Here is a 27,363-nt window from a genome sequence, read left to right as displayed (position 1 = left end):
ACGGTCGTGGCGACGTCGTCGTCGCCGGTTTTACGACACACAAGCGCACCGACCGGAGAAGGCCCCAGGCCAAGCACCAGACGCGACAAGAAGAAACGTGGAAATCGTAAAGAGATCGTCGTCGTTCTGGAGGGAAGGAGAAACTTAGCGTGCCGCCGCCGTAATGGTGTGGTGCTCGGTCCGTTCAAGGTCACCTGGTCCCGGAACCAGAACCGCTTTCTTCGTCCCGTTCGTCTCCACACCGCACACGCGCGCGTACTACATTACTACGCCGCCTCCTCCGGCGCTCCCCGTCTCCTATCCCAGAGAGTGGTTTACGCTTGCATTCCACGCGCGGCCATTATTTATCGACCCGAGTCGAGTGGAGAGATAAGTGAGAATGGCTACCGGAGTTTTCTCTCTTCTACGGAACTCGGTTCCCGAAGCCACTGTAATTACGATATTAATTTCTACATCGTCTTTCAACACTTTGTAGCAACTGGTAACACCTGCGTCTCTTAAGCTACCCATGTAATACACGCACACTCATCAACATCGTCCATGATTACTTATGTTAACATTTTTTGTAGTCAATTTTTTACAACAAAGATTCCATTACTATTAATATCCACTATTAAAAATGATTCATTAAACCTACATGAATGTATTAAAACATTAATAATAGAGATAATGATGTAGTCATCGATTTTAGCCATAGGCCAAAAACGCGTATAGTTTACGATATCTTCATCTACTGGAAAACCAGTAACAATGAACGGCGATGTTATGAGAGTTCGTTTGCAGATTACGTTCTCTCTGAGAGAACTCAATAGCTACAGTAAAGTGCCCGGAGGCAAGGTATCACAAGGTCGGCGACCACGTTACGACACCGTTTCATGCCGTAGTAGTAGTCACCGTCGTCACACGATCCTTTCTCATTAAAGGATCTCGTTATCGTAACGTAAAATGCGATATTGCTTTCACGTGCAGGTGGTTAACTTTGTCACGTATCCATACATGTACGTAGTAACGTCGTTATATCTTCCAGCACAATCTATAAGTACAATCGCAAACGTTTAAAATAAAAATAGCGTTTGGTCATTACTTAACAAAATTTTTAACAATGATCAATTCACATTATTTATGGCACGATTAAATTTTAACTTAAATGATCTTACTTTTTTGATTCCTTTTGAACCATTTTAGTACGTTGATCTGATCAAAACACTAGTTCAATAGTTTAAACATTCATATCAGACATTACATTGATTTTTTCACTGCCATATTATGTTAGAAACAAAATACAGTAAAACTTCGATATAAGTCATACTATTAATATTATCTATTAATAACTTTATTATCTATTTAATACATCAGTATATTTAAATATAAATGTAAGCGCTCATAGATGTCGAGTTATCTATACAATGTATAAATCAAGGTCGGCAGTTCTAGTTTTAATTATTATTCATCGCTAAAACTACAACATTTGGGTTTAACCGTACGCCTCTTAAGACGACTAAACCCAAATGTTTCTAGTTCTAGATCTAGTATTAGTTCTAGTTGTTATTCAACTAATTTGTTGTATATATTTCATTGAACTAGAACTAACACTAGACCTAGAAGTAGAAACATTCGGGTTTATTATTATTATTATTGCCGCTGTGCTGAGGGGAGCGGCCCCTCTCGTTACCGCCACCTATAAGATCTATTGTAACTTCAACCTTCCAAAAGTTTAGGATAAATGTAAGTAATAATGGACCTTATTATTGCTCCAAGGTCTTGTTCCTTTATGTCGGTAGGTGTCAAAAGAGCTTTATTGAAACTTTCCAAATTCTCTTGGGCAGCCTCTGGCAACACAATTACACATTATATCTTCAGCCGTTTCTGACTCGTCGTTGCAAAGTCGACAAGTTTAATCATCAGCTTGTCCAATGTGGAAGAGGTATTATTGTAGGGTCGCATGACCGGTCAGGAAACCTGAGAGCGTCCTTAGATCCCCTTTGCGGAGACATAAAACCTCTTTGGTTTTGGTTTGCGACGGCATTTTGTGGCCTGGTAGTTCTTTCCAGCGTAAGGCTTTTTGTAGTCCACAACTGGGTTATGGTCCAATGAAGGGCGCCTCTTTGGCCAGCTTGTCCGCCTTCTAACTGCCCTCAATATCTCTGTGACCTGGAACCACACTCTCCGATCAGTGCGGAGTGTAGGCCTGAATTGCCTTTAGGGCGGCCCGACTGTCTGTGAAAATGTTTATGGATGCACCTTTCTCTCCCTTTTGTAGGTTCAAAGCGGTGCAGAAGATTATAGCAAGAACTTCTGCTTGAAAAATGTTTATGTCCGAGCTGAGGGGCAATTTAATGCGGCTATTTGGTCCACTAATGCCCATGCCTACTCCGGATCCAACTGTCTTTGAAGCATCCGTGTACCAGGCAAGGGTCCTCTTTTTAGTTGAGTCCTTCGTCCAATCATCCTTGCTTCTAAATATGACCTTATACGGCTGCTCGAAATTGTATTCTGTCAGTATAAGGTCCGTTTTAATTTCAATTAAGTGATTTAGACATATGTCCTTGAGGATTTCGAGGTGTCCTCTGAGGTTACTCTGCATCAACTTGAGTGAAGAGCATATTTTCAGTGTCCTTTTTTTAGAGCAACCATCGGACGAGATCTCATTGCACCTGTTGTATTAAGACATGTTAACCGCTGGATTTGTGAAAGCTGTTGTTGTGCTGTCCTATGATTTGTTTTTGTCCACCAAATTAGTGAGGCATAGGCGACCATGGGTTTGATTATTACTACGTATTCCCACAGAGCCATTCGTGGTTTAATACCCCAGTTCCTTCCGAGGAGCATGCGGCAGATCTCGATAGCCATAATGGGCTTTTTCCTCTCCTTTATCTATGTGAGAGTTCCAGTTTAATTTGCAGTCTAATATTAACCCTAGTTATTTAACTTCTGTTTTGAGGTTAATAGTTCTGCCTTTAATGGAAGCTGCTTTCAATAGTAGCTTCCTTCTCCGAGTGAACTATTTCGATTTTGTTTGGATTGATGCTGAGTCCATTGCTTTCTGCATTACTTGAGTTATGATTGTGTCATACAGGGTGGGGCAGAATGCAGTCCCTAGTTTCAAAAATCACTGTAGGGCGCCCAGATCGAATAGAGGGGTGGATCAGGTGCCGTTAGGTAGAGGGAACAATACCGTTATCAATATCCACCATGCCGAGGTCTGGTGAGCAACGAGGCTTTGTTGTGGAGGCGTTCTTTAAAAACGGTGTAAGTGTTGTGGCGACGCAGAGGGCTTAAAACCTAAAACCACTCGGAAATGGATCATTAATGTAAGGGCGACAGGATCTGCAGTTTCTAAAAAACCCGTTGGGCGACCAAAAAGTGAGCCAATTTAACAATCTTCAACCCGATTTGCACGAAAACATGCTGCTGCGCTGCGAATATCGTCCAGATCTGTAAGGCGAATCTTACACTCAGACCTTCACCTGCACCCCTACAAGATGATGTGTGCACAGGAATTGAGCCCACAAGACTTTGTGAAACGTAGAGACCCTTGTAATGCAATCCTAACTGCTGTACCCCCCGGCACTGTTGTGTGGACTGAAGGCGGCGATTGAGGACGTTATCGCTGGAATTTCGCAAGATATACATACTGGGAACAGTGGCCGAAAAGTTTTTTGAAAGACTTAATATGTGTATTGCTCGCCAAGGCCTCCACTTGGACGATATTATTTTTAAAACATCGTGAAAAAAATGTACTTTTAAGCAATAAAACCTTTTTTATTTATCTCGAACCGTTGTCTTACAATTAAACCTTTCAAATCAGTGACTACATTCTGCCCCACCCTGTATTTACCTCGGATTGTGATTACCAGGTCACCAGCATACCCCTGAATCATGAATCTAATTTTTGTTAACGTGTTTATCAAGTCATCAACAACCAGGCACCATAGGAGAGGTGAGAGGGGAAGTCTTGGGGACATCCTCTTAGCGCCTTAATAGTCAACGACTCGCCTCCCAGACAGGCTGCGATCTGCCCACTCTTCAACATGGCTATACACCATTTGATCGTTGATGGATGTATATCTTTTACATTTAGAGAATTCGTTATAGATTCGTAGGAGGTGTTATCAAAAGCACCCTCTATGTCTATGAAAGCACATAGGGCTATCTCTTTGGTTGCAATAGTCTCCTCTAAAGTGCTTGTCGAAGCATGGAGAGTAGTAATTATTGATTTTGCTTTCTGGTAAGCATGTTGACTCTGATGGAGTGGATTAGTGAGTGACAAGCACTCCATTTCTAAGGTATTGATCAATTACTTTTTCCATCCCTTTGAGGAGAAATGAAATTAGGGTAATTTAGTCTGTATGCCTTGGGATCGGCCTACCACCTTTACTTTTCTCCATGGTGTAGGTATACAGCTGAAGCTGTAGCTTGCTATATACCTACTGCCTTTTTGCAGAAAAACATTCTGGTTAGTTAGTTCTAGTTTTAATTATAATCTAGAGCTGTTTTAAAACTAGACTAGAACTAACACAATTTTTCATATAACTTACTTTTGGCTATAACGAACACTCCTTTCCCAGTATTAATCCGTTATATCGAGGTTTTGCTGTACTATTTAAACTATTCCAATTGAAGTCAATTCAATCCAACGCTGAATTAACTTGCGCAGACTAATACAATGAGAAATGGATTCTTATGCTAGTTGATTATGATCCAATTCATTCTGAAAGTGACATCGTTAATATGATATTAACATTGAAGTATCAATATAAGATACATTTTTACATCAATGTACTAGCGAGTGAGTAAATATAATTTGAACGGGAAGTATGTTTCGACTTCGACCTTTGGCATTTTACACTGCGTACGTTTTAATATTGCGTAAAAGCGAAATTTAAAATTGGGTCGGTCCGTCAATCGCAAAGCGTGCTACGCATGGGCTGTTTATTAGTCTGGCGCGGCCAACCACGTTGTTGCGAACGGGTGGAGACGAAAAGAGAGGCGATCGTCGTTTATAATGAATCAGTTCGACGATGACCCCTTCGAAAAATAAATAAACTCTCGCGTTTATTTTAGCGCTCGACCGGCTACTACGTGTGTGTGTGAAGAGAAGGCGGCGGCGGTAGTCCCCCCTCGGGAACGTTGCCAACAGAAAATATTACGATACGAGCGTGGAACTTTCGCTGCTAAATATAGAGGATCGCTCATCCACTATTCCCGGATCGTTATCGTTTACTTCGCGTGTGTACCGTTTATGTCGCGAACTTCTTCTCTCCACTACTCATTCCTACAATTCCATTAGTCGTTTCAATATAAAGTTTTTATTATACCGCAAGATTTTTACGCCTGATATTAAAATAATTATTTTTACGAATCATAAAAATGTAGAAAAAACTACAGGTTTTAGAATTAAATAATAAACAGGGTAAATTATAATAGAAGATATTATATAGGCGGGGAAATACATTATTCATAACATTGTAGATGCAATCTGTAATTATCGCTTGAATAAAGAGGCGAAATTCAACATTTATATTGTTTTAAAAATTGATTTTCCATTCAAACAGAAATTGAAATATATTTTGTAAAATAGAAGTACATATTTAAATATAAAATGTATTGTTTTGGCACCAAACCAATTTGCATTCATATTTTATTAATCACGAATAATAATTTAAAATGTATTTTTAAAATTACCTCCAACTGCCAATAGCGCACACTAATTGGGAACAGATTTTGAAACAACTCCAAAAAATTATCCATCATAACAACATGAGTGCATAAAGATCCTTCAATATCAGTATTTTCAAGGAATCAGATTAATGTACAATTATGTGTATACCATAGATGAAGTTCCACACAAGAATGGTAATCAAAATGGGTTTGTTGTTATGAGTCGTGCAAATGATGAGTTTTCAACAACTTCTTTGATCAAAAATACTTCATAGGAAGGAAGTTACAATGTAAATAGTTTACTTTATCTGCGTCCAAATCTTACAACGACGGTTCTGTGAGTTTAATTGAGCAAATTTTTCTTTATTGAAGGCTTCATTACGTTTTTCTCAAGCTTTAGTCCTTAATTACTGGTTTCCAAAAATCATTGTCTTTGGAAATGTCTTGGTTTTTGTAAATAAACATTTACAAAAACAAACGTATAATAAGTTTCTTCCTAGGTGCATATCCAATAGTTTGTGCACTTACTGCCTTTTTGGGATTAAGAATACTTTTGGAATTTGATGTACGAAGGCTTATTCTTCGCAGAGCTTCTTATCAATCCTAACAAGATTCATCACCTTCTATCACTGTATATTTTTACTTTTCTTCGAAAAAAAATATAAAATTGAGTGCTCACAGACTTTCTTGAGGCATTGTATATTATCCAGTGTTGTTAAATACCATTTATTTCCAAGGGTAAATACCCAAGATGGGTATTTAGAGGTAGTTATAAAATTTCATTTAAATTGAGTTGATGGCAGTTTTGCAAGCACTTTAAGAATGCAGAGTCGATTATCGATATACCAAACTTATTTATAACATCTATGAGAATGCTACAATGACGGTAAAATTGCATGAAACTACCGAAGAAGTAGAAGTAGTAAAGTACTGATTGTGAGTAAAACAAGGCGATACACTTTTGAACTCAAATTGTTCCTCAGAGTGCATTTAAACTACTGGATTGGACTCAAAAAGGCTTAAACATTGATTGCAAATGCTTAAGTCATTTGCGCTACGCGGACGATATAGTTCTTATACCGGATAGCCTAAGAGAGATTAAACTAATGCTGAACGACTTAAAGGAATTGTGTGAAAGAGTCGGGCTAAATATCAACGAGGCGAAATCAAAATTTATGATAAATCTTGTTTCCAACTCTAAAATCAACATTGGGGATAATGAGATTGAGAGGGTTGACAGCCATGTATATTTTGGCTATGAGGTCGGTGTATCGAGAGATAATCAAACAAGCGAACTAAACAGAAGGATAACACTCGTATGGGCAGCCTACGGGAAACTTAGAGACATCTTCAAGAGAAAAGGGCAAGAAAGGTTTTCAATCAATGCGTGTTTCCGGTTATGGCAAAAGGCTCCGAAACTTTAACATTAACGGTAGCCACTGCCAGGGGGATCCAAGTAACGCAAAGATAGATGGAGAGGTCGATCCTGGTTCTAACCAGGAGTACATACGAAATGAAGACCTATGAAGAAGAACTGGCGTAAATGATGTGATCAACATTGTGGAAAAGCTTAAGTGGAACTGGGCGGGTCATGTCACGCGTATGAAGAATGAGCAGTGGACAAAACGGTTGCTTGAGGGGAGACCGCGAGCGAACAGACTAAGTAGACGTCAAAAGAATGACCTACACATTGGATTCAGACAGCACAGAATAGAATCGAATAGAACGCATTAGGGGAGGTCTAAGTCCAACAATGGGCGCAGAGGACTGCTTGATGATAATAATCATAATAATTTGATCTAATCTAAATTACGACAGATTCGTTTAATGATAATGTTAATGATGTCTTCAACGTCCTGATCATCTTCCCCTCCATTTTTTTTTAAATCTGATATATTTTTACTGGTATCACTTTTATACCCACTGTTTGCGTATTTACCCTGGGCCGGGGTAAATACCCGGATAAATACCCATTTTAGACATATCTACCCGCCGGGTATTTACCCAGCGCTCATCACTGATGTTATCTAGTGATAGTACGTGTGTTACTTAAAAAAATATACTAAAAGGTAATTCAATGATCCACCTACAAGTTGAAAAAATGCATGGGGTCTAATGAACATCAACCATCTAAACAAAATTATAACAAACTTATCAATCACTACGTGTCAAAAAAGTCCAACATCTCGAAAATATGACTCATCAAGCTGGAATCTTAAGAAAACAACTGGATGCATGTAAAAAGTCGGTGATAAAAGCATCATATCGGTACATAAAGAATTGCAAGTTTTTATATGGTTTTTTGTTGTGAAACAGACAATCTGTAACAGAAATGTTAAAAATTGCATCAGAAAGTAAATGCCATTTGGTAAGTGAACGTTGTTTCTTCGATTGTTAACAATCCCTAGAATTGGTAGAAGACCGCGCTTTAACCAATTATCTGACTTTGAAAGAAAGCGATTTGTTGGCCTGCACGAGGATTGAAGATTGAATCGAAACAATCAATGACCATAACCAACACCGTCGTCCTGGAAGCGAACGTCCTCGAGCGACTAACGGACGTAAAGATTGCCTTAGACAAATGAGTCTGCAATTGGTGTTGGCTAGATGAGAGATCTGAGGCAGATAGTGTCGCTGAAAACTGGGTACCGACGAATTTTATCTTTTAATCTCCATTCATACCAACTTTTACGACGTCTTCTTTTGACGTAACTTCACAAAAGAGCCAGACTTCTATGGTGCCAAGAAAGACGACGCTGGATCGTTGAATGGCATCACATAATGTTTAGTGACGAATCCCGGTTCTGTTTGTGGCAAAATGATCGAGCCTCGAAGGATATTGCCCTTCGAGGTCACAGCGGCAAAACACCTGGTATTGTGGTATGGGGTACCATATCGATGGGGTATAAGTCACCTCTAGTTATCATTCATGGCAGTTTAAATGCACACCCATACATCCACGAGGTTTTACAGCCCGTTGTAATACCCAGGCTAAATGAACGCCCTGACGTCATGTTCCAGCAGGATACCGCCCCACCTCATTTTGACCTCATCTTTCAGAACTTCCTACACAAAGAAGGAGTAGAAATTCTCTCCTGGCCTGCTGGCTCTCCAGATTTAAACCCTATCGACCATATGTAGGATATGATGCCTTCGATGAGATTTCACAAGATACCATTGATCATCTCATTCAGAGCATGTCTCACAAAGTTAAACAGTCCATAAATAATCCTGGAGTTGTAACATTTTTTTTGCATAAATTGTTGGTATTTTTTTTTTTCAATTATGATTTACTATTGAAATAAATATAAATTACATGTTGTGACTCAGCAATTTTTTTGTCACGTAGTTTATAAATAACGACTTTTATTATAGTAAATTAATTATATAAATTATTAAATAATTTTTTTTATTGTTTTTAGGCTGAAGTGGAATATCCACTAGAACATCCATTTTTCGTTTATGGAAAAGGTTGGGCATCCTGTAACCCAGACCGAACGTTAAAAACGTACAACCTAAAGGTACATCGTTTGCAAGTAGGAGACGTGATAATTTCGTTGACTCCACGAACATCGACGTCGACGATGGTCCCTCAATCCACCACGTGCGCAGCCACGTACACGACAACGGCCACCACAACGGCGATGACCGTGCGACAAGTTCAAACGGGAGGAAACGTTCATCACCTGCAGCAACCAAAAGTTCCGACGAATCACAGTATCAGTCACATAACCGGGAGACCACCAACAACAGCGGCCACAACCGGTGTTGTCCCAACTTCAGCCGAGTCTCCCGATTCCGTGTTGTTAATGAAAAAGAGACGGTGGTCGGCACCCGGACAAATCGGTGAAGACGATGAAGATGAGGGTACCGTCACAGCATCTAGGAAGACGGTAAAAGTTGAATAACATCGGTCAGACGGCAGGGGCCTCCTCGTGTAGATATAATAGTTATTATCGTTAACGCTATTTGTAGATAGTTGTACGAAACAAATCGGTAGAAGACGAGAACAACCGCAGCTGTTTTTTTTCCGCTTGATTTTTTACCTAATTTTTGATTTTCAGTCGTTAAGAAGGGGGATAAAATATGAAAGAAAGCGGTGTTTTTGTCGTATTGTTGATAGTAGAGCTTCTCCGCAATGGTGCTATTAAATGTGTAATTAGACAATATTTGATTAGAGATGCAAAGGGAGTGAGAAGTTTTTTTAATCAAAATAACTAGGTATTCCGATCGGTACTGTTGTAATTAGGAGTCTTAAAATTATTGAAAGAATTTGGGACACCTTTATGTAAAAAATGATGGACACTTTATATTTCTATTTAAATAATAATATAAATAAATAAAATCTCGATATAACGGATTTATACGGGGAAGAGAGTGTCCGTTATATGATAAATGATCAAATTTAAGGAAGAATATACAACAATCTAACGTCGAATAACAACTAAAACTAACACTACACTTAGAAGTGGAGAAACGTTCGAGTTTAGCCACACGTCTCTTAAGACGGCTAAAGCCGAATATTTCTAGTTCTAGTATTAGATCTACGTCTAGTGTTAGTTCTAGATTTAGTTCAATGAAAAATATATAACAATCTAACGTTAAATGACAACTAAAACTAGAATTGATACTAGCATTAGAACTAATACTAGACCTAAAACTAGAAACGTTCGGGTTTAGCCACACGTCTGTTAAGACGGCTAAATCCGAATGTTTCTAGTGCTAGGTCTAGTGTTCTTTGATGTCAGAACAAAACTAGAACTAACACTAGACCTAGAAATATTCGGGTTTAGCCGCATGTCTCTTAAGACGGCTAAAGCCGAATGTTTCTAGTTCTAGGTCTAGTATTAGATCCACGTCTAGTGTTAGTTCTACATTTAGTTCAATGAAAAATATACAACAATCTAGCGCTGAATTACAACTAAAACTAGAACTAATACTAGCATTAGAACTAATACTAGACCTAAAACTAGAAACGTTCGGGTTTAGCCACTCGTCTGTTAAGACGGCTAAATCCGAATGTTTCTAGTGTTAGGTCCAGTGTTAGTTTTGATGTCAGAACGAAAACTAGAACTAACACTAGACCTAAAACTAGAAATGTTCGGGTTTAGCCACATGTCTCTTAAGACGGCTAAACCCGAATGTTTCTAGTGCTAGGTCTAGTGTTAGTTTTGATGTCAGAATGAAAACTAGAACTAACACTACACCAAGAACTAGAAATATTCGGGTTTAGCCGCATGTCTCTTAAGACGGCTAAACCCGAATGTTTCTAGTGCTAGGTTTAGTGTTAGTTTTGATGTCAGAACGAAAACTAGAACTAACACTAGACCTAAAACTGGAAATATTCGGGTTTAGTCACATGTCTCTTAAGATGACTAAACCCGAATGTTTTTAATGCTAGGTTTAGTGTTAGTTTTGATGTCAGAACGAAAACTGGAACTAACACTAGAACTAGAAACGTTCGGGTTTAGCCGTACGTCATAAGACGGCTAAACCCGAATGTTTCTAATGTTCTTGATTTATAAATTGTATAGACAACTGGGGGAATACCACAAGTTTATCTATGAGTATGGAATAACCCGAGTTGGATTCTATCTATGAGTTCTAACATCTATATTTAAATGTATTGATATCATCTTAAATAAATAATATTAATAGTATAACTTAAAAATATTTGCCCGTTATATTCGAAGTCCGTTATATCGAGGTTTTACTGTATAATTCTTTTACTACAAGATTACACAGAATTTTCAAAATTTCTTGTCCTTTATTGGGATTTCAGTCAGATACAAAGAGAATCTGTTTAATAAATTGTTTCAAAATTACGTGGGGAATACCCAACGTAGAAATATAAAGTAGTCTTTTTATAATGAAATCGCGTGTGCAATGAATCCATAAATTAAAGATAGAAATTGAAACGGTATACATGACAATATTATACAAAAAAAACGCGCATATATCTTTGTGTTTCTAAAAATGCATGGAGAATTGAATTGGGATTATTTCTAAAAATAAAAAAAGAATTAAAAAAAAAATCTCTGTGGGTTTACGGGGAGACGACCGTGCTTAAAAGTTGAACCGGAGTATTATGACAAGTGATATAAATAAGAAATCGTTTTAATTGCGAACAATCTATTTTAAGTGAAAAAAAAAAAATAATTAATTAAAAAAAAATTATAATAAATGTAGAGGAATCAGGTGAGACGACGAATTGGATTTCAGTAAATCACCACTGATCTCATGAAAGAGGTGTGATAAATATTTGCTTTCTTTTCTTTGCGGAAGCAAAAGAAGTTAAAAAAAATTTTTTTTACTTTAAATAATTTAAAAAAAACGCGCACAATATAATATTTTAATGTTTTTTTACGAAATTATCAATTTAACCTGGTTGAATTACCAATTTTTTGTTTTTGAAAATCTTTTTTTAAAGATCTGTCTTGTAATTGTTAAAATTTTAAAAGCACACACACACTTCGTCCGGATTTAAGGATGACGTAATCGTTTTTATAATAATAATTGTTATGTAACATAGAAAAAATGTAATTTGTTAAAAAAAAAAATTGTGTACCGTGTACTACTACTTTGTGTACTAATACAAGTACTTTACTGGTAAGAATTCTTTAAGCTTTTTTTTGTTTCAAAATGTTGTACGTTATTTTTTCGTGAATTCTTGGCTGTGATAACAGTAAATTTGTATGTGGGTTTTAGTGACAGTTCCCTCCGAAAAGAAAAATTAAAAATAAATGTAAAGTGATTGATAAACAAAACAAAGGCCATCGAGATTATATTTAAATATTCTCTAGATGTGTAATTTGAATATCCGGGGAATTTTAAGTTCTTAATTTTTACTAATTCAAGAATATATAAAGTTATTTTTAAATATTTTTACTCCACACGTTTTAAATATAACCTCGATGACACAGGAAAACAAAAAACAAAAAGGAAACTTGTGATTTTTTCAAATAATAATAAAAAGCAAGCGTAAAATAAAGTCGTTACAACCTACATGTACCTCACTTGTCCGTTCTTATTGTAAACGAATAAAAAAAACCGCTTGCATTACATACGAAAATGCTGCCAGTATCTCTGCACTAGTCATCGGTGTAGGTTTCCCTTTTCTATAAGAAAAAAAAAATGTAAAAAATGTATGGCGCGAACTTGTAATTAATTAATTAATTAATTTGGATTAATTAAAAAATATGGACTTGGTGTGCGGGTAACGAATCATGTCGATTGATTTTTTTTTACATTTTTAAACTTGGGATTCGTTACTTAATTTATAAAATAATTAGTAAACGTGCGGTTTTTGGTTATTATTGTGTAATCTCACGTCCTGTATAAAAACAAAACAAAAACGAAAACAAAAAATATGTTGTTGTTTCTGGAGGAGAAATTTGTTACAAAGAAGTGCCTTCGAACGTAGATTTACTGAATATAAAAAAAAATGATTTATTATTCCGCAGTAAATGATTTAAACGAATAACGATAATTAAAAGTAATTTGATTCAAAAAACTGCAATTAATAAAGAAAATAAAATTGTAGTAAATTTAAAATTAAAAAAAAAATAAAAATGGGAAAATATTATCTATATTATACAGAAATTATAAATATAACAAAAAAAATGAAAACAATGCTAAAAGATGTACAGCTATATTATACATAATTATAAATAATAAATGAATATATATAGATATATTATTTTACACGTACATGTACAGAGTGCCATTGTTGTTGATTATATGATAATTAAAAAAACCGAATATGAAGTGAAACTTCTATTGAGATAAAAAATAAATGGAAGGTGTTGCTGAATTTCTTGTAAATGTTTGTTGTAAGGCCTGGACGGCAGTGCAGTCAAATCAATAACAGAATTACATAAATATATTATACATGTAAATTGTTGAATTTCATTTTTTAAATATATACCCTTTTCTTCCAAATAAAATTAATTACATTTATTAAATTATTAAAAATAACATTCTGATTTATAGACACCTGAGCAAATTTAAAAATAGTTTTCTAGTTCCTCACATCTATCATCTGTGTTTGTTTTAGTGCTATACTCTGTGTATTCCAAGTTACAAAGTCTCAAAGTCCAAGTTACAAGCTTGAATCTTTTTTTCATTATAATATACGAATAACCAGGTAATGTTGGTGAAGGTCGCATATGATTTAGAATTTATCTAGTGATTAATAGCGATCCCAAATTTCAAATATTAATTAATGACGACACAATAATTAATCAAGTTGAGGAATTTAAGAATTTGGGAGTAATTGTAGATAGGAATGGTATAGGGGAAAGAGAGATAAAACATAGAATAACTGAAAGCAGAAAAATTCTAGGATGCTTTAACAATCTTCAACATAAGAAGAGGAACTAAAAAGGGACTAGGAAGTACACTAGTAGAGTCCGTCCTAGGCTATGGTAGTGAGATATGGGTAGTAAACGCAGATCTAGAAAGACGGCTTCAGGCGTTCGAGATGGACTATTTGAGAAGAATCGCCAAGGTGTCAAGAATGCGATGAATAACTAATGACGAAATTCGAAATCGCATGAAAACAACGTTAACAGTGATAGATAGAATCAAAGTAAGAGGTTTACAGGAATGACAACCGCTGGCCGACGAAGTTATTTAAATGGGTTCCGCCAACTACGAAGAAACGTGGAAGACCGAGGATATCCTGGAATAAAGGCAATCCAAAGGCAATGCGAGAGAAACAACTCAAGGTAGAGGATACGCAGGATAGCGAGACTTGGAGAATTGGATTGAGTAGACAACGCTTTGTTGTAATTTGATATGTAACATTTGTGATTTTCAAAAACTATTTTGCCAAGATTACAATAATATTTAAAATCATTATAATAAATTAAAACATCTCAAGATGTAACAACTATAAGTTGCGGGGATTCACAAACTTGTTAATACTGTTGTTGGTAATAGTACAATATCTTTGTTAGTAGCTAGTTCCGTAATGGAAAAAATAAAAGGTACTCATATGATGCGGGCTATAAATTGAAAGTATAGCATATGCTGAAGAACATGAAAACAGAGTAGCATTTGAGCGGCATTTCAGCACTCCACTAATAGAAAAAATCACTTTGCGATTAGTTAAATGTGCAAATAGAAGACTGAATGCCAAATGGCTAAAACTAGACGTATTGAAATAGATACAAGAACACCGTCAAAATAGCATTGGAATTAATGCAAAAATGATAAATAGAAGCTTGTAAGCTGGCGCTACAGTGGAATTTAATAGACTTAACTAATAGAATTTAAGGGTAGAGTTGGTTGATGTTACAGATATATGACGTGTCATGGACTTAGTATACGGACCAAAACCAAAATAGCTCAGAAAATGCCACAAGAATATGAAGAGAAAATATTATCTTTCCATCGCTTCGAAAGAAAACCATTTCCGTGCCTCGGCTACAATTCTCTCAGTCGTCACCCAACTGAACATAATACTTTGCGGCTTTGGCACCCAAATAAGTATTAAGTACTTTTAGATTTTTGATAACATGTTCATTATTAGCAAAACAACTAAGTTTAATGGAAATTTAATTAAAATTAGCTTTTCTTCTTCTTCCTTTCTCTCTGATCCGTTGGGTTTGATGTTCCTGATAAAGTTCTGCGAATAGCCAGGCCATAATATGTAGTTCAGAGTTAGTAATTATCGCAGTTTTTATCAAAGATTTTCTTTTGGCCCATTTTAAGTCTATTAATAACTTAAATAAGAATGGTCTGACTCAATGGGTCTTGCAATCGCACATTGTCAAATACTTTGGACAAATCGACTATGCATATATGACAAAATTATGTGAGTAATTGGTGTTGTAATACCAATACTGTGATATTGGTTGCATACTTTCAATGATGACGTCTATGACTGTATTATTACCTTTATGGTGGGTAGCTAAAATCACTACTCAACAAAGCGTTAAATAAGTGTACAATTTAACAACCATCTTGATCATAAACAATTAATATTTTGTGCAAAAATGTAGCAAATTTACAAAAAATATTTGATTTAACTACAATCAACACGAAATTGTTAAATTAAATATTGTTGTTGAATACGATTGAAAGATATTAATGTGCCAAATTTGTATGGCTGCCACCATACAACCAATTAAGTAATTCCCTAGGGGCCACTGTAAAAAAATGGTACACTAGAGTTTCTTTTTTGAAAAACGACATCTCTTTTACATGTAAATGGTATATATGAATAGAAAGCAAAAAAAGGTGAGTTCACCGGTGATCCTCATAGCACTGCAGTAACAACTGTTTTACTTTAGTGCCATGAGGATCACCAGGATTACTCAAGTGCAATGAGATCTTGAATTACAAAAATTATCTTTATTATCTTTGCCTTTTCAATGAAGCTTTGTAAAACATGGAAGACACATATACTTGTCACAAACATAACATCTTGTGGAAACTAATTTTCCTTTTTTTGTGCCACTGAACGTCCTTCTTTTGCAGCTTCTGCGTAACAATTTGTACATCTTCTTTTTTACCGATTGTTGTTATCCATTTCTTCACTTTGCACTAAGCTGTGTTTCAGGGAATCTGAACGTTTTGGTGTAACGTCATTCTTTTCAATACCTAGCATCTCAAGTACAAGCATCCCCTGAATGGGGCAATATGAATTTTCCTTTTGTGAAAATGATTGTAAATGAAAAGCGCATTGACTATAGCAGTATTCAATAGAACCTCAAAAGCTACTTTGTGATACCATCTGATGGTTTTTCTCAAGGGCGTAAAACAACTTGACATTTGGTCTGAAAGGTCTATCCCTTGCTTGCCCTTGTTGTATTTTAAAACAGCAACTGCCTTACAAACTTCCTCTCCCAACCTGTTTATTCGTCCAGTTGTCATCTTTTCCAAAGTATGTTTTGTGCTTAGGAAGTAAACATCGCGTTTGTCCTTCCACTTTTCAACGACAATTACTTTCGAATTTTGTTTACCAACCACTTCACCATTTTTTAGTTTTTTTGCCGTGATATCCTTTGGTAAGTACTTTCTGTTCTTCCTGAGGGTACCTAATAAAAGGGTATCTCTCTGTAAAAGTGAAGTTGCCAATGGCACTGGTGTATAAAAGTTATCCACTACTATAAGCCTTCCTTCAGATAAATATGGTTCTGCAAGTTCCATAACTACTCTTTCAGCAAGTCCAGCAGACTTTAGTCCAGTAACTGTTTGTCCAGAATACACTGACATGCTCAATGTATATCCAATTGGATTGCACAACTTGAACGTTTTCACTCCATACTTGTGGCTTTTGTTGGAAATGTACTGTCTACATAATAATCGGCCACGAAAAGAAATCATTGTATCATCAACAGCTATCATTTCTCCTGGCACATATTCTGGCCGAGTGACTTGGTCGACTGTTTTGAATAGTAATTGCAGCATTTTTACTTCTTTCGCGAAAAATAACACTCAAAACTTCTGCAACAAAAAACTTCCGGTATATCTGCATGGCAGTTACACTTTCTTGATTTTGTGTATCAATGTCATCAATTTTGTATGATTCTGAGTCTAAAAACTGTATATGAAGTGGTAATTTGTCCACACGTATCTCTTGCCATTCTTCCGTTTCCTCTTGAACTGACGTTTCAAGATCCACTTCATCTCCAGAGTCCGATGACTCATCATCCACCTCCAATTCTGAGCAGGATGATGAGAATAAGCTTCCTTCAGAATCATCATCATTCTCAAGTGCGGCTGCAAGTTCATATTCTTTCAATTTTTTTATAGGCTTACGTCTAGTTACACCACTGGGTCTAGGTTTGGAATCCATGATGAAATTTGTAATATTATAAATAAATTCTAATTATCACTTCAGCACTTGGTCGTTATAAATAACAGAAAGTGAAGAAAATATTCAGGAACTAACCTCAAAACTTGTTTCGACTTGAGGATCCACTGTGATCTTCGTGGCATATTAGTGAAATTTTTCTGAGGAGCACCAGTGATCCTCATGGCAGCCAACGTGTTAAAATAACTAATTATTTTTGCAAATTTGATAAACAAGGAATATAAAAAAAACAATATTTTCAAAAAAAAAAAGTAAAATTGTTTTAATCTTGAATCTGTTTTAAACTTACATACGCATATCTTAAAGATTCTAAACAATGCTGCATCCTTCTATGCTCTTCCGGTTTTCTCTTAAAGTCCTGACTTTTCACGATAGCCTTCATACATTGTTCTACATTATCTATATAATTAAGTATTTTCCTAATCTTCTTTTTCTCGACTAAAACGTTCTCACCATCGCCTTGACGAACACTCCCACTACTATTTTGAACCGGTTTTGCAAGTTTTGATTGAGCTGCAACAAGATTTTGCTTTGCGACATTTTCTACCGATTTCTTCTCAACTTTCGGCTTCAATTCGTATTCCGATTTTAATTCATCAAACTGCTTCTTTACTTCCTCACGTACTATTTTCGATAACTTATTCGTATCAAGCAACAGTTTCTCGTTTTGATGATTACGAATCGGCGTTGAAATTTGGGGACGTCCTTCGTTAAGGGAAAGATTCGAAAGAGATTGAGATAATTTGTCATTTTTCGTTTCATTTTTTTTCTTCGTTCTTTTCTTCTTAATTGGAGTCCAATCCGATGATTTTTCTTGTGGTGATGACTTCAATATGTCACTGTAAGATGATAGTTTTGGTCTGGATTCTAAAATGATTTAGAATGATAATAAAATATATTATTTTGATGCAAGGACAGTAGAATCTAATCCTTTGTTCTTTTGTAATCCAGAAAATGACGTCAGTATCGGACCAATACGTTATATCACGTGTCACACTCAGTCAGCAAATTTGATTATGATAAGGAGATGATATTGAGGTGTGTCACGACTGATATTTCGAGGCGGAAGGGTGACGTCACGGATGTAGCAGTCCTCTTAGATTCTACCATCCTTAATTTTGATGTTTTTACCTTGCATTAAAGATTTATTAATTGAAATAGATGAGGATAAAAGAGTTTCTCCGGGAATAGGCGGAGGTAAATTCTGATAATAATCTTCATCTAAATCGCTTTTTCCGTCAGAATCTGATGAGCAACTCTGGAATTCAGCCGATTCATTGTTGCTATGTGCTCGAAGACAAGTTGCGACATCCATAATTAAAACCCTAGAAAAAAGGAAAATCAATGAATTAGTTCAAATTAAAGTTCAAATTTAATTATAACGTCTTTTTTGAAAAAGATTTTGTATTTATCAATTAATTACATACTTTAACCTATTATTAAAAACAATTCTCCAGTTTTAATTACACCTTCTGCGAAACCCCGCTTTTATCAATTATCTATTAAAAAATTCACCGCTAAAACCTTTATAAAACCACCGAAATGATAGAATCAACATTCAGTTACGAGGAAATTAATAAAATGGATAATCACATTCACTTAAAAATAAATTTGCAATGTATGTACGTTGTGGGTGCTTACGATTTAAAACTTAAAAACAAATTTTTATCTTTTATCTATAACCGAATTTATTCAAAGCTGGTAGTGGGTTATTTGATGTGTTTTGTAATAACCCAATACATGGAGATTCTAACGAATTTAAGCTACGGCCCATTTTACGTCGTTTCGATACTAGGCGTCTCATTACTTTACTCAGATACGATTTGTAAAGCTTTAGTTTGTGGTGGGCCGAAAATAATGAAATTAATCGATCAAATTAAAGAGACAGAAACTCGAATTTTATCATACGAAAACAACGATTTAAAGGAAATTTATTACGATCATGTTAAATGGAATTACAAAGCCGATAGATTATTAATATGGGTCGGTGGTATCACCGTTTTACCTTTTTATGTTTCTCCGATTTTAATTCAAATTTCCGATGATTATGTAAAGGAGTATGATGGTGATGGTTACGAAATGAGACCTTTACCGTTTATAACTTGGTTCCCATTTAATCGATTTCAATATTATCCGATCGCTTATCTTTATCATATGTTAGCTGGGATGGCTGGTGGGAGTTTAACAGTTTCAACAGATATTCTCTTTGTTGGTTTGATGACTTTTGCTATTGGACAAATCAAAATTTTGCAGTATTCGTTTAGAAATTCGAGACGATTGGCTGAAAACTTGGCGAAAAATGCTGGTATTCCGTTAGAAGAAGCTATCGTTATTACAATTGGATATTGTGTAAGAATGCATAAAATTATAATCAAGTAATGTTTAATTTGTTTTTAAATTTAGCACAACACATTGACTTTTCTTTTTTAGATATATTAAAACGTTGGATAGTGCAATGAGAATTTTAATGTTGTTCGATTTTTCTGTAGCATCACTTCAAATGGCTATGTTGGGAATACAAATTGTTGTTGTATGTAATTATTGATTTTGTAATCTTTTTTTGTTTCAATTATATTATTAGGTTGGATTTGGTTGGCAACAGCTATTCGTTTTAGAATATTTAAGCGCAATGTTTGTCCAATTATTTTTATTTTATTGGCACGCCAACGAAATCATTCTCGAGGTAAACTTTTCTTCACCAAAACTATCGTCATTTCTATTTAAATTGTGTATAATTTCAAGAGTATCGGTATAGCTTCAGCTATTTGGGACAGCGATTGGATGAATTACACCACATCCGTAAAGAAGAGTTTGATGCTTGTTATGATGAGAGCGCAAAAACCACTTACTTTGAGCGTTGGTCCTTTTTATATTATGTCTACACAAACAGCTTTGTCGGTAAGCTTACAGATATAGAGTGTTCCGTAATTATCCAACTTCAGCTAAATAAAATATTAAACGAAATTAAAGTAAGAAACAAATTAACTTTTTATGGAAAAAAAAATTAAATGACAGATCAATTTTATTATACATTGGTACTCAAACGTCAACTTAACGTCACCTGAGATTTGTTTTGACCAAGTGACTTAAGTGACAACGCAGTACTTTAGATGTAAAAGTTTAATTCATGTTAAGATATTATTAAAGGTAAAAATAACGGTTTTAAAACACATTAACTGCAAAAATGTGTGAACCATGTCCATGCGAAAAAAAAACGCGTTTAAAACGGAAATGACGTTAATTTTATAGAAAGTGTTAGTTCTGCCAAACCAAGACAGCTTTCTTGAATACAAAGTTCTTTTCGAATACGGCTGTGAGGAGGCATTTCATTTAGACCGCATTAATATTACTAATATGCCTTGTATTTGCGGTACAGCTTTCACTGTTAAAGTATAGGCTCAAAGACCGCTTCAGTAAGCTTGCCCATCTGGTGGATAGTCATGCTCAGATATTGATAGCTGTTGACTTGGGTGAGGAGTTGACCATCACATTCATCATCATTCTCTGTCCTCGTCACCACCATAACTTGACTCTTTACCTTGTTCAACATCATCCTTTAGAGTCTCCAAGTCTGCGATAAGGACTACATTATCTGCATATATCAGAGTGTAGCACGTGATCGGTCTGAGGTTGAGCATGTCGACCAACGATGTTTCTGTTCTTCTCTTGCATGTCTGCACCACTTCATCCATAAAAGCTACAAATAGCAAAGAAATAAACTGTCCGCCGGTTTAACACCTTTTTCTATGACGACCATGCCAGAGGTGTTCCCGTTCACGCTCACCGTTCCCTCCACTCGCTGGAACATGGATCTGATGGCCTCAGTTGTGGGGGAGTTTCTTCTCTGGTGCTATCCTGATCTTTTGCCTTGGCACCTAATCAAACGCAGATGATACTGCTGATCCACTTATCAGTTATACAGGGCAGGGAGAAAATCAGATGTTGTCTTTGTCGCCCTGGTATGAAAGTTAGCTGCTCCTCATCCAGTTCTTTAATGCAAGTCCTTTAGGGATTATAATCAAGAAGGGTTTTTATAATCCCGGGATTTCGGGATCAGAATTCTCTATCCCGGGTAATCCCAGCTTTTATGGGCTACATATGTATTATATATGTAATTATAAACGAAAAGTGTTCAAGGTGTTCTAACCATAATACAAAGCATTATAAAAAAATCTACCATCCATAGAACCAAAGTAGATGAATATAAGGTAAGCTCACACGGTGAACGAATTGTCTCGGGAAATGACTTGAAAATAGAAAAAATAGCGCCAATAAATTGGTGTCAGTAATCATAGCGCCAATAAAGTTGACGCTACTTCTACTTTTTTGGCGCGAATAGCAGTATTTATAAAGAAAACGTGTACTATTAACGTGTTCGTCCAACTAAAATGAACTAATCCGCTAATAAACCGTCCAAAAAATGGGCATCAGAACAAACAGTACTATTTCTAAAAACGTACGAACAATATCCTTGATTGTGGAATCAGAAAATTCTACAATATAAGGACCGACTAGCACGAAATGAAGCTGTTAGAAGGATAGTTGAAATTATGAAGAAAACAGTTCCTAATTTTGACGAAACCTCGGCAAAAGCTTCGTAAATAGCATCAAGCACTTCACACGTTTTGGCAAACGATGTATATATTGCAAGTATGTAAAAGAATCTTCAGAGGCCAAAAATCTTAAAATTGCGTGCAGTTTTACGTGAGCTGGAATCTCTCATATGCATATGTTGTTTTTGTATTTTACAGGATACTTGCCTCAACAAAAACATGAAACCTTCAGTCGTTCTTAAATAATTAAAAAATGCTTCCTGATCTTCATGGCATAATTCTCTAATTAAAGTACTAGACGCACCTAGGTTATTTCTACGTACAATCCACGATCTAACCCAACAACTATATTTTCGCTTTTTTTTTGTTAATAACGTATAGAGGGTGTTCAAATTTCGATAGGTTTGCAGGGTATCTCAGTTATTATGAAAGATAGAAAGTTGCGGCTTTCGCGAATCTGAGATACTTTTTTTGTGAAACTTACCCCCTTCGTTTTTGATATACAGGAAGTGTTTGAAATTTACGATTTTCAAACACCTTCTGTATCTCGGCTATCTGGAAACGTAAAAACGGGTTCACTATTATAACATTATGTGGAAACAACTTCTGGCGCCAGCTAATTGGCGCCACTAAACTGACTTCGTACTGGCGCCAGTAATCCATACATGTGAAAACTTAGCTTTAGCAACAACTACTCTCTACTATTGTAAGTGTAGGTTTGTTTACAATGGCTATGACGCCGTTATGACATGCGAGAGCTAATTCGTTCACCGTGTGAGCATACCTTATATTCATCTACCTTGCATAGAAATATTTTCAAAGAAATAAAAAGCGCAGAAAAAACATCGTTTTGTGTTTAATAAACCTGCTGAAGAGAAGCACCGTTCCGATTTCACATTTGTTGGTGGAATAGTTTTCAAACATTCAAAAGCCATTATTGAATATATCAATTTCTTGAATCAATGTGCAAAAATCAAGAGTGCATTCTTAGTTAACTGGACAGGTGGCTAACCGATAGAACGAGTTTTATTCTTCAAAAAATAGTAAATTAATGACATAAACATAATCCCGAAAATCCCAAAATCATAATCGATTTCCTGGGATAACTTCCGGGATTTAAATATGTACGGGATCGCGGGATTGAAATCCTGGTATTGCAACTAGCCTCATGTCACTTAGTGCTTAGACGCCTCTCCAGGATTCTTGAAGATCAAAAAAATCTTATGGTTTCATCCGCATTACAACCAGCTATTTTGTAGACTTGCTAGCTGTCTTTACTGCAGGTCCTTACTATGTCCAGGTTCGGAAAATTTATGTTGTATCCATTCTATTTGTGGATGATCTTTGATGAAATATTGCAATCCAAGAGACATAATGCTATTCATATTCTGGGGAGTACAGGAATTAGACCAAATGACTAGCTTTTTTATTCCCGAAAACCTGTAACCATTTGGTCCAAAATTTTCACAAAAATCACACCTATCCTTTTTGAGTTTGAAAAATGAAATATTTAAATTTGTATTAAAAATACGTCGATAAACATTTGAATTTTCAAAAGGAAACTTAGAAATTTTATCTTCTACAGTTCAAAAAAATTTTGTTTTAGATTTAGATCCTCTTCCAGATAGCCTTTGTTAGTGCTGGCTCGACAGTAATAAGTTTCTACCCGGGAAAATGAATTAATGTGTTCTTTTACTTGGTCATTTTTGTCGGTATTGGTAACTTTAATCATATGTATCCACGTACATATTTTTTTTGTGTATGCGGTGCCCCTTCATATCTTTCTTTAAAAAAAGAGGTTTTTTTAGCTCTGTGAAATTTTTCGGCGTATTTCTAGATTTGTCAATTACTTCTACAAATCAGTTTCAGAACAATTAACAGAGAAAATGGTGGTAATAAAACCAATGAACGTTTTAAATTTGCTAATGACAGCTTTTACTTACTTACACTGTAATGTAACAGTGTATGTATTCTTATGTCGATACATAAAGAGGGGGCTAAGACCAGCTGCGATAACTTTAGAGGATAGCGTACTGTCAAATGTGATTTACGAGAGAATAACACCGTATGTAGTATAATACTGACTTATTGTTATTTTTATTGCTTCCGGGCTGAGGGGAGCGTCCCCTCTCGTCACTGTGACCTATAAGATGTATTGTAACTTTAGCCCTCCAAAACTTTAAGGCAAATGTAGGTCCTTAATGAACCTTAGTATTGGTCCAAGGTCTTGTTCCTTTATGTCGATAGGTGTCAAAAGAGCTTTACCGAAAATTTTGTGTCTTAGACAGTCTCTGACGACGCAACTACACGTATATGTTCAGCCGTTTCTGACTCGCCGTTGCGAAGTTAACAAGTTTGATCCTCAGCTTGTCCAATGGCCAGTCAGGAAACCTGAGAGCGTCCTTAGATCCCCTTTGCTGAGGCATAACACCTCTTTGGTTTTGTTTTGAAACGGAGTTATCATACTCTTTGCTTGTCTGTGACCTGGAAGTTCTTTCCAGCGTAATGTTACCTTCGAGGTTTTTGTATCATACTTCGTGACCTTGTGACCTGGAACCCACCATAGAGTAACATCATTGCCTCTAGCGAATTCTCTCAGGTTGCTGGTACACTCTCTGATTAGTGCGGAGTCACACGTGAAGGCCTGAATTCCCTTTAGGGTGGCACGACTATCTGTGTTTATGGATGCACTTGTCTGTCCCTTTTGTAAGTTCAAAGCGGTGCAGAAGTTTATAGCAAGAACTTCTGGTTGAAAACTGGTTATGTCCGAGCTGAGGGGCAATTTAATGCGGCTATTTGGTCCACTAATGCCCATGCCTATTTCGGATCCAACTGTCTTTGAAGCATCTGTGTACCAGGCAAAGGCTCCTCTTTTTAGTTGAGACCCACCCTTCGTCCATAATACTAACTTACACTGTATATTTATAGACTTTAGGAGAATCTTTGGCAATATACAAATGGCCAGACTTGAGTTTAATCTAAGCAAAAAGTGTCATCTCAAATGACCCTGTCGAATTATATAATAAAGTGGGCGTTGAGCCGATTACTTGCTTCTTCTAGATTTGTATTTTGTGATATAATAACCATATCTTCTGCAAACATATGTTTACAGCATTGGCGATAGAAAGTTTCCTTGAAGAACTCCAACTTTCACTACTCTGTTGGTTGAGGTGTAGCTATTAATACGTACAGGAAAGGTGTGATTTTCAAAAATTGAAAATATTGCTACTAGGTAGTTTTAATAAATATACAGGGTGATTCTCAACCTATACACATAAACTTGGGGATTTACTCCTCATGACGAATAATGACTAATAGGCGAAAAAATTTGTAGCAAAAGATTTTCTGTTACATAGATATCCGTGATATTTACTTTCAAATCAAGAATATATAGAGCATTTTAAAATAACATTACAGCAAGTGTTTGAAGTTATTTCTCATATTTTCTATCAATTGGGCTTGCCAAATCTACATTCTACCAGCAGCGCGGCCTAAACTAGTATGTTGGCTGATTGTCTGGGCAGCAGACAATGCTCTTGTAATATTTGCTCAGTATTAATTTTACACTTTGCTTTTTAAGTGACTCGAAAAGTAAAAATCATCTCGACCGATGGATAGGTCAAGAAATACATTATCTAGACGGCGCAGAAGAGTAGAAGGAATAAATCCCCAAGATTATGCGTATAGTGGTTGTGTTGGTGCGCACTCAATTCTTGAGTTAATGCCAATGTCTTTCAGAAATGTTGCTGAGTGGTCTAATTCCGTCGTTTTTTCTTTCAGGACCTTGTTTGGACAATACTTTACGAAAAAAAGGTCTGATTGTCGTCACTGTTTTAGGATAAATGATTTGGTTTATTGCAGCTTGGAATGACTTTGGATATTTTGTTTAATTTTATTATAATCTATCTAATCAAATTCTTTGTTATGTTTAAGAAGTAAGTCATTGTGAAGTTTTTATCTTCAAACCCTTGTTCAATTATATCAATTACCTGGAGTTATAAATAGAACAAATTGTTTTATCTGGCAGGTTTTTCAATACTACATTTGGTAACATCATTCCCAAAAGCTTTTTTAGTAGGCACAAATTTTAGAATTACATCGTTTATGATAGTGAAGATGATTTTTATTAAATTATTGTATAGTTGTAGAAAATTGTTTATGTTTGGTGTGAATATTTTTAGTTTTCTTGCAAATAATCTATAAACACTTCAATTTTGCCTTTATTTATCTTCAGTTACAACTCCTGTTTCTGTTTTTCATAGGGATATATCCTCATATTTCCCCAAAATGGTTCTTCTTGTTTCCCAAAGACCCGGATAGTCGATTTTAAAAGTAAAAATAATGTTTTGGTATCTTTGAATATTATTCTCTTCTATTATTTTATGCACAATATACGGATGTGTATGTTTGGTTGCCTACCTCTTAAAATAATCTAGGCTGGGTTCGTTAGATTTTAGTTCATAAGAAAAACAGCTCATTTTATTTCTTAAAACACTTCAATAAACAATTTTTTTATTAATTTCTTATCATTCTTTCAAGTTTGAAAATCATCCTTATCGATATAGACTAATCTATTCTACTTACCTGTTGTTTTAGTGATAATTATGGGACACTGAGTCATTTCATTAATGAGTCCAATCTTAATGGGCCTGTAATCAATAAATAAATGAATTTATTGTAGATATTAAGAGCTTCATACTCGTATGTTGCTGTAATTCGACAAATGTATATGAGAAAATAAAATTAAATGAAAACAACAATTTAACAATTTTAAAGTATAAAATTAGATCTGAATTGAAGGATAAGTATTTGATAACAATATTGAAAGCAACTACAATTTATTTATGAACATAATAATTGAAGGTTAAATTCGTCCTTGAACGAAGTTTAAACATCAAGCGTAAAAGTTTTATATAGAGTAATAATCATGTAACAATGTTATTAAAATCATAAAATTCATACCTGCTGAACGGATGCAATAAACTGAACACATACAAACAGTTTCGTGGTTAAACTTGCAATATGCACTAAAATGCACGTAGCAGCGTTTTTATCGATATATCCGAAGGTGACTTGATCAACTTGATGACTTATTACGAATTTAATCTCTTGATTTTTAAGCAAAACAGTTTAGTTGACAAAAAAATCATCTATAAAAGTTGAGTAACATAAATAAACACACTGATGTCATTGTTGTTAGTAAATAAAAAAAATCTTATTTGTTGTGAAGTGATTTATGTTGGCTACATTGATTTGAGGGAAATTTTTAAATTACAGAAAACTATAATAAGTATAATTCTTGTGGTTTAAAGATTGTTTTAAAAT

General features: G+C 35.4%; 3 protein-coding genes across 6 annotated transcripts in view; 2 read left to right on the top strand and 1 right to left on the bottom strand.

Annotated features, from left to right (window-relative positions):
* The window catches only part of LOC111426876 (Ataxin 1), a 54,507-nt gene extending 40,948 nt beyond the window's left edge, over nucleotides 1-13,559 (top strand). For all 4 annotated transcript variants that reach the window (XM_071196292.1, XM_071196295.1, XM_023061729.2 and 1 more), the window contains one exon: nucleotides 9,084-13,559. In XM_071196292.1, the coding sequence (XP_071052393.1) occupies nucleotides 9,084-9,569 (486 nt within the window). In that variant the 3' untranslated portion in view covers nucleotides 9,570-13,559. The remainder of the gene's footprint in view (nucleotides 1-9,083) is intronic.
* A 4,161-nt stretch (nucleotides 13,560-17,720) lies between these two features.
* LOC111427103 (uncharacterized) lies at nucleotides 17,721-27,240 on the bottom strand. The gene is made up of 4 exons (XM_023062085.2): nucleotides 27,001-27,240; nucleotides 26,623-26,687; nucleotides 18,617-18,810; nucleotides 17,721-18,352 (listed from the first exon to the last, which is right to left on the bottom strand). Exons 3-4 carry the CDS (start codon nucleotides 18,798-18,800, stop codon nucleotides 17,748-17,750), a joined length of 789 nt encoding a protein of 262 aa, XP_022917853.2. The 5' UTR covers nucleotides 18,801-18,810; nucleotides 26,623-26,687; nucleotides 27,001-27,240; the 3' UTR covers nucleotides 17,721-17,747.
* On the top strand, nucleotides 18,806-20,435 carry LOC111427001 (odorant receptor 49b-like). Its single transcript, XM_023061947.2, has 4 exons — nucleotides 18,806-19,860; nucleotides 19,916-20,015; nucleotides 20,067-20,168; nucleotides 20,228-20,435. Exons 1-4 carry the CDS (start codon nucleotides 19,028-19,030, stop codon nucleotides 20,399-20,401), a joined length of 1,209 nt encoding a protein of 402 aa, XP_022917715.2. The 5' UTR covers nucleotides 18,806-19,027; the 3' UTR covers nucleotides 20,402-20,435.
* Nucleotides 27,241-27,363: the final 123 nt, after the last annotated feature.

This window comes from Onthophagus taurus, chromosome 1 (genome assembly GCF_036711975.1).
Source record: "Onthophagus taurus isolate NC chromosome 1, IU_Otau_3.0, whole genome shotgun sequence".
Classification (NCBI taxonomy): Eukaryota; Metazoa; Arthropoda; class Insecta; order Coleoptera; family Scarabaeidae; genus Onthophagus; species Onthophagus taurus.
This window is presented reverse-complemented; position numbering and strand designations above follow the sequence as displayed.

Excerpts from the sequence above, each read along its gene's own strand:
- LOC111427001 (XM_023061947.2), top strand. The coding sequence starts at position 19,028 with ATGATAGAATCAACATTCAGTTACGAGGAAATTAATAAAATGGATAAT. Across the intron at positions 20,016-20,066 it reads TGGGAATACAAATTGTTGTT|GTTGGATTTGGTTGGCAACA; the intron begins GTATGTAATTAT and ends TTATATTATTAG. Across the intron at positions 20,169-20,227 it reads CCAACGAAATCATTCTCGAG|AGTATCGGTATAGCTTCAGC; the intron begins GTAAACTTTTCT and ends TATAATTTCAAG.
- LOC111427103 (XM_023062085.2), bottom strand. The coding sequence starts at position 18,800 with ATGGATGTCGCAACTTGTCTTCGAGCACATAGCAACAATGAATCGGCT. Across the intron at positions 18,353-18,616 it reads TAATAAATCTTTAATGCAAG|AATCCAGACCAAAACTATCA; the intron begins GTAAAAACATCA and ends AAATCATTTTAG.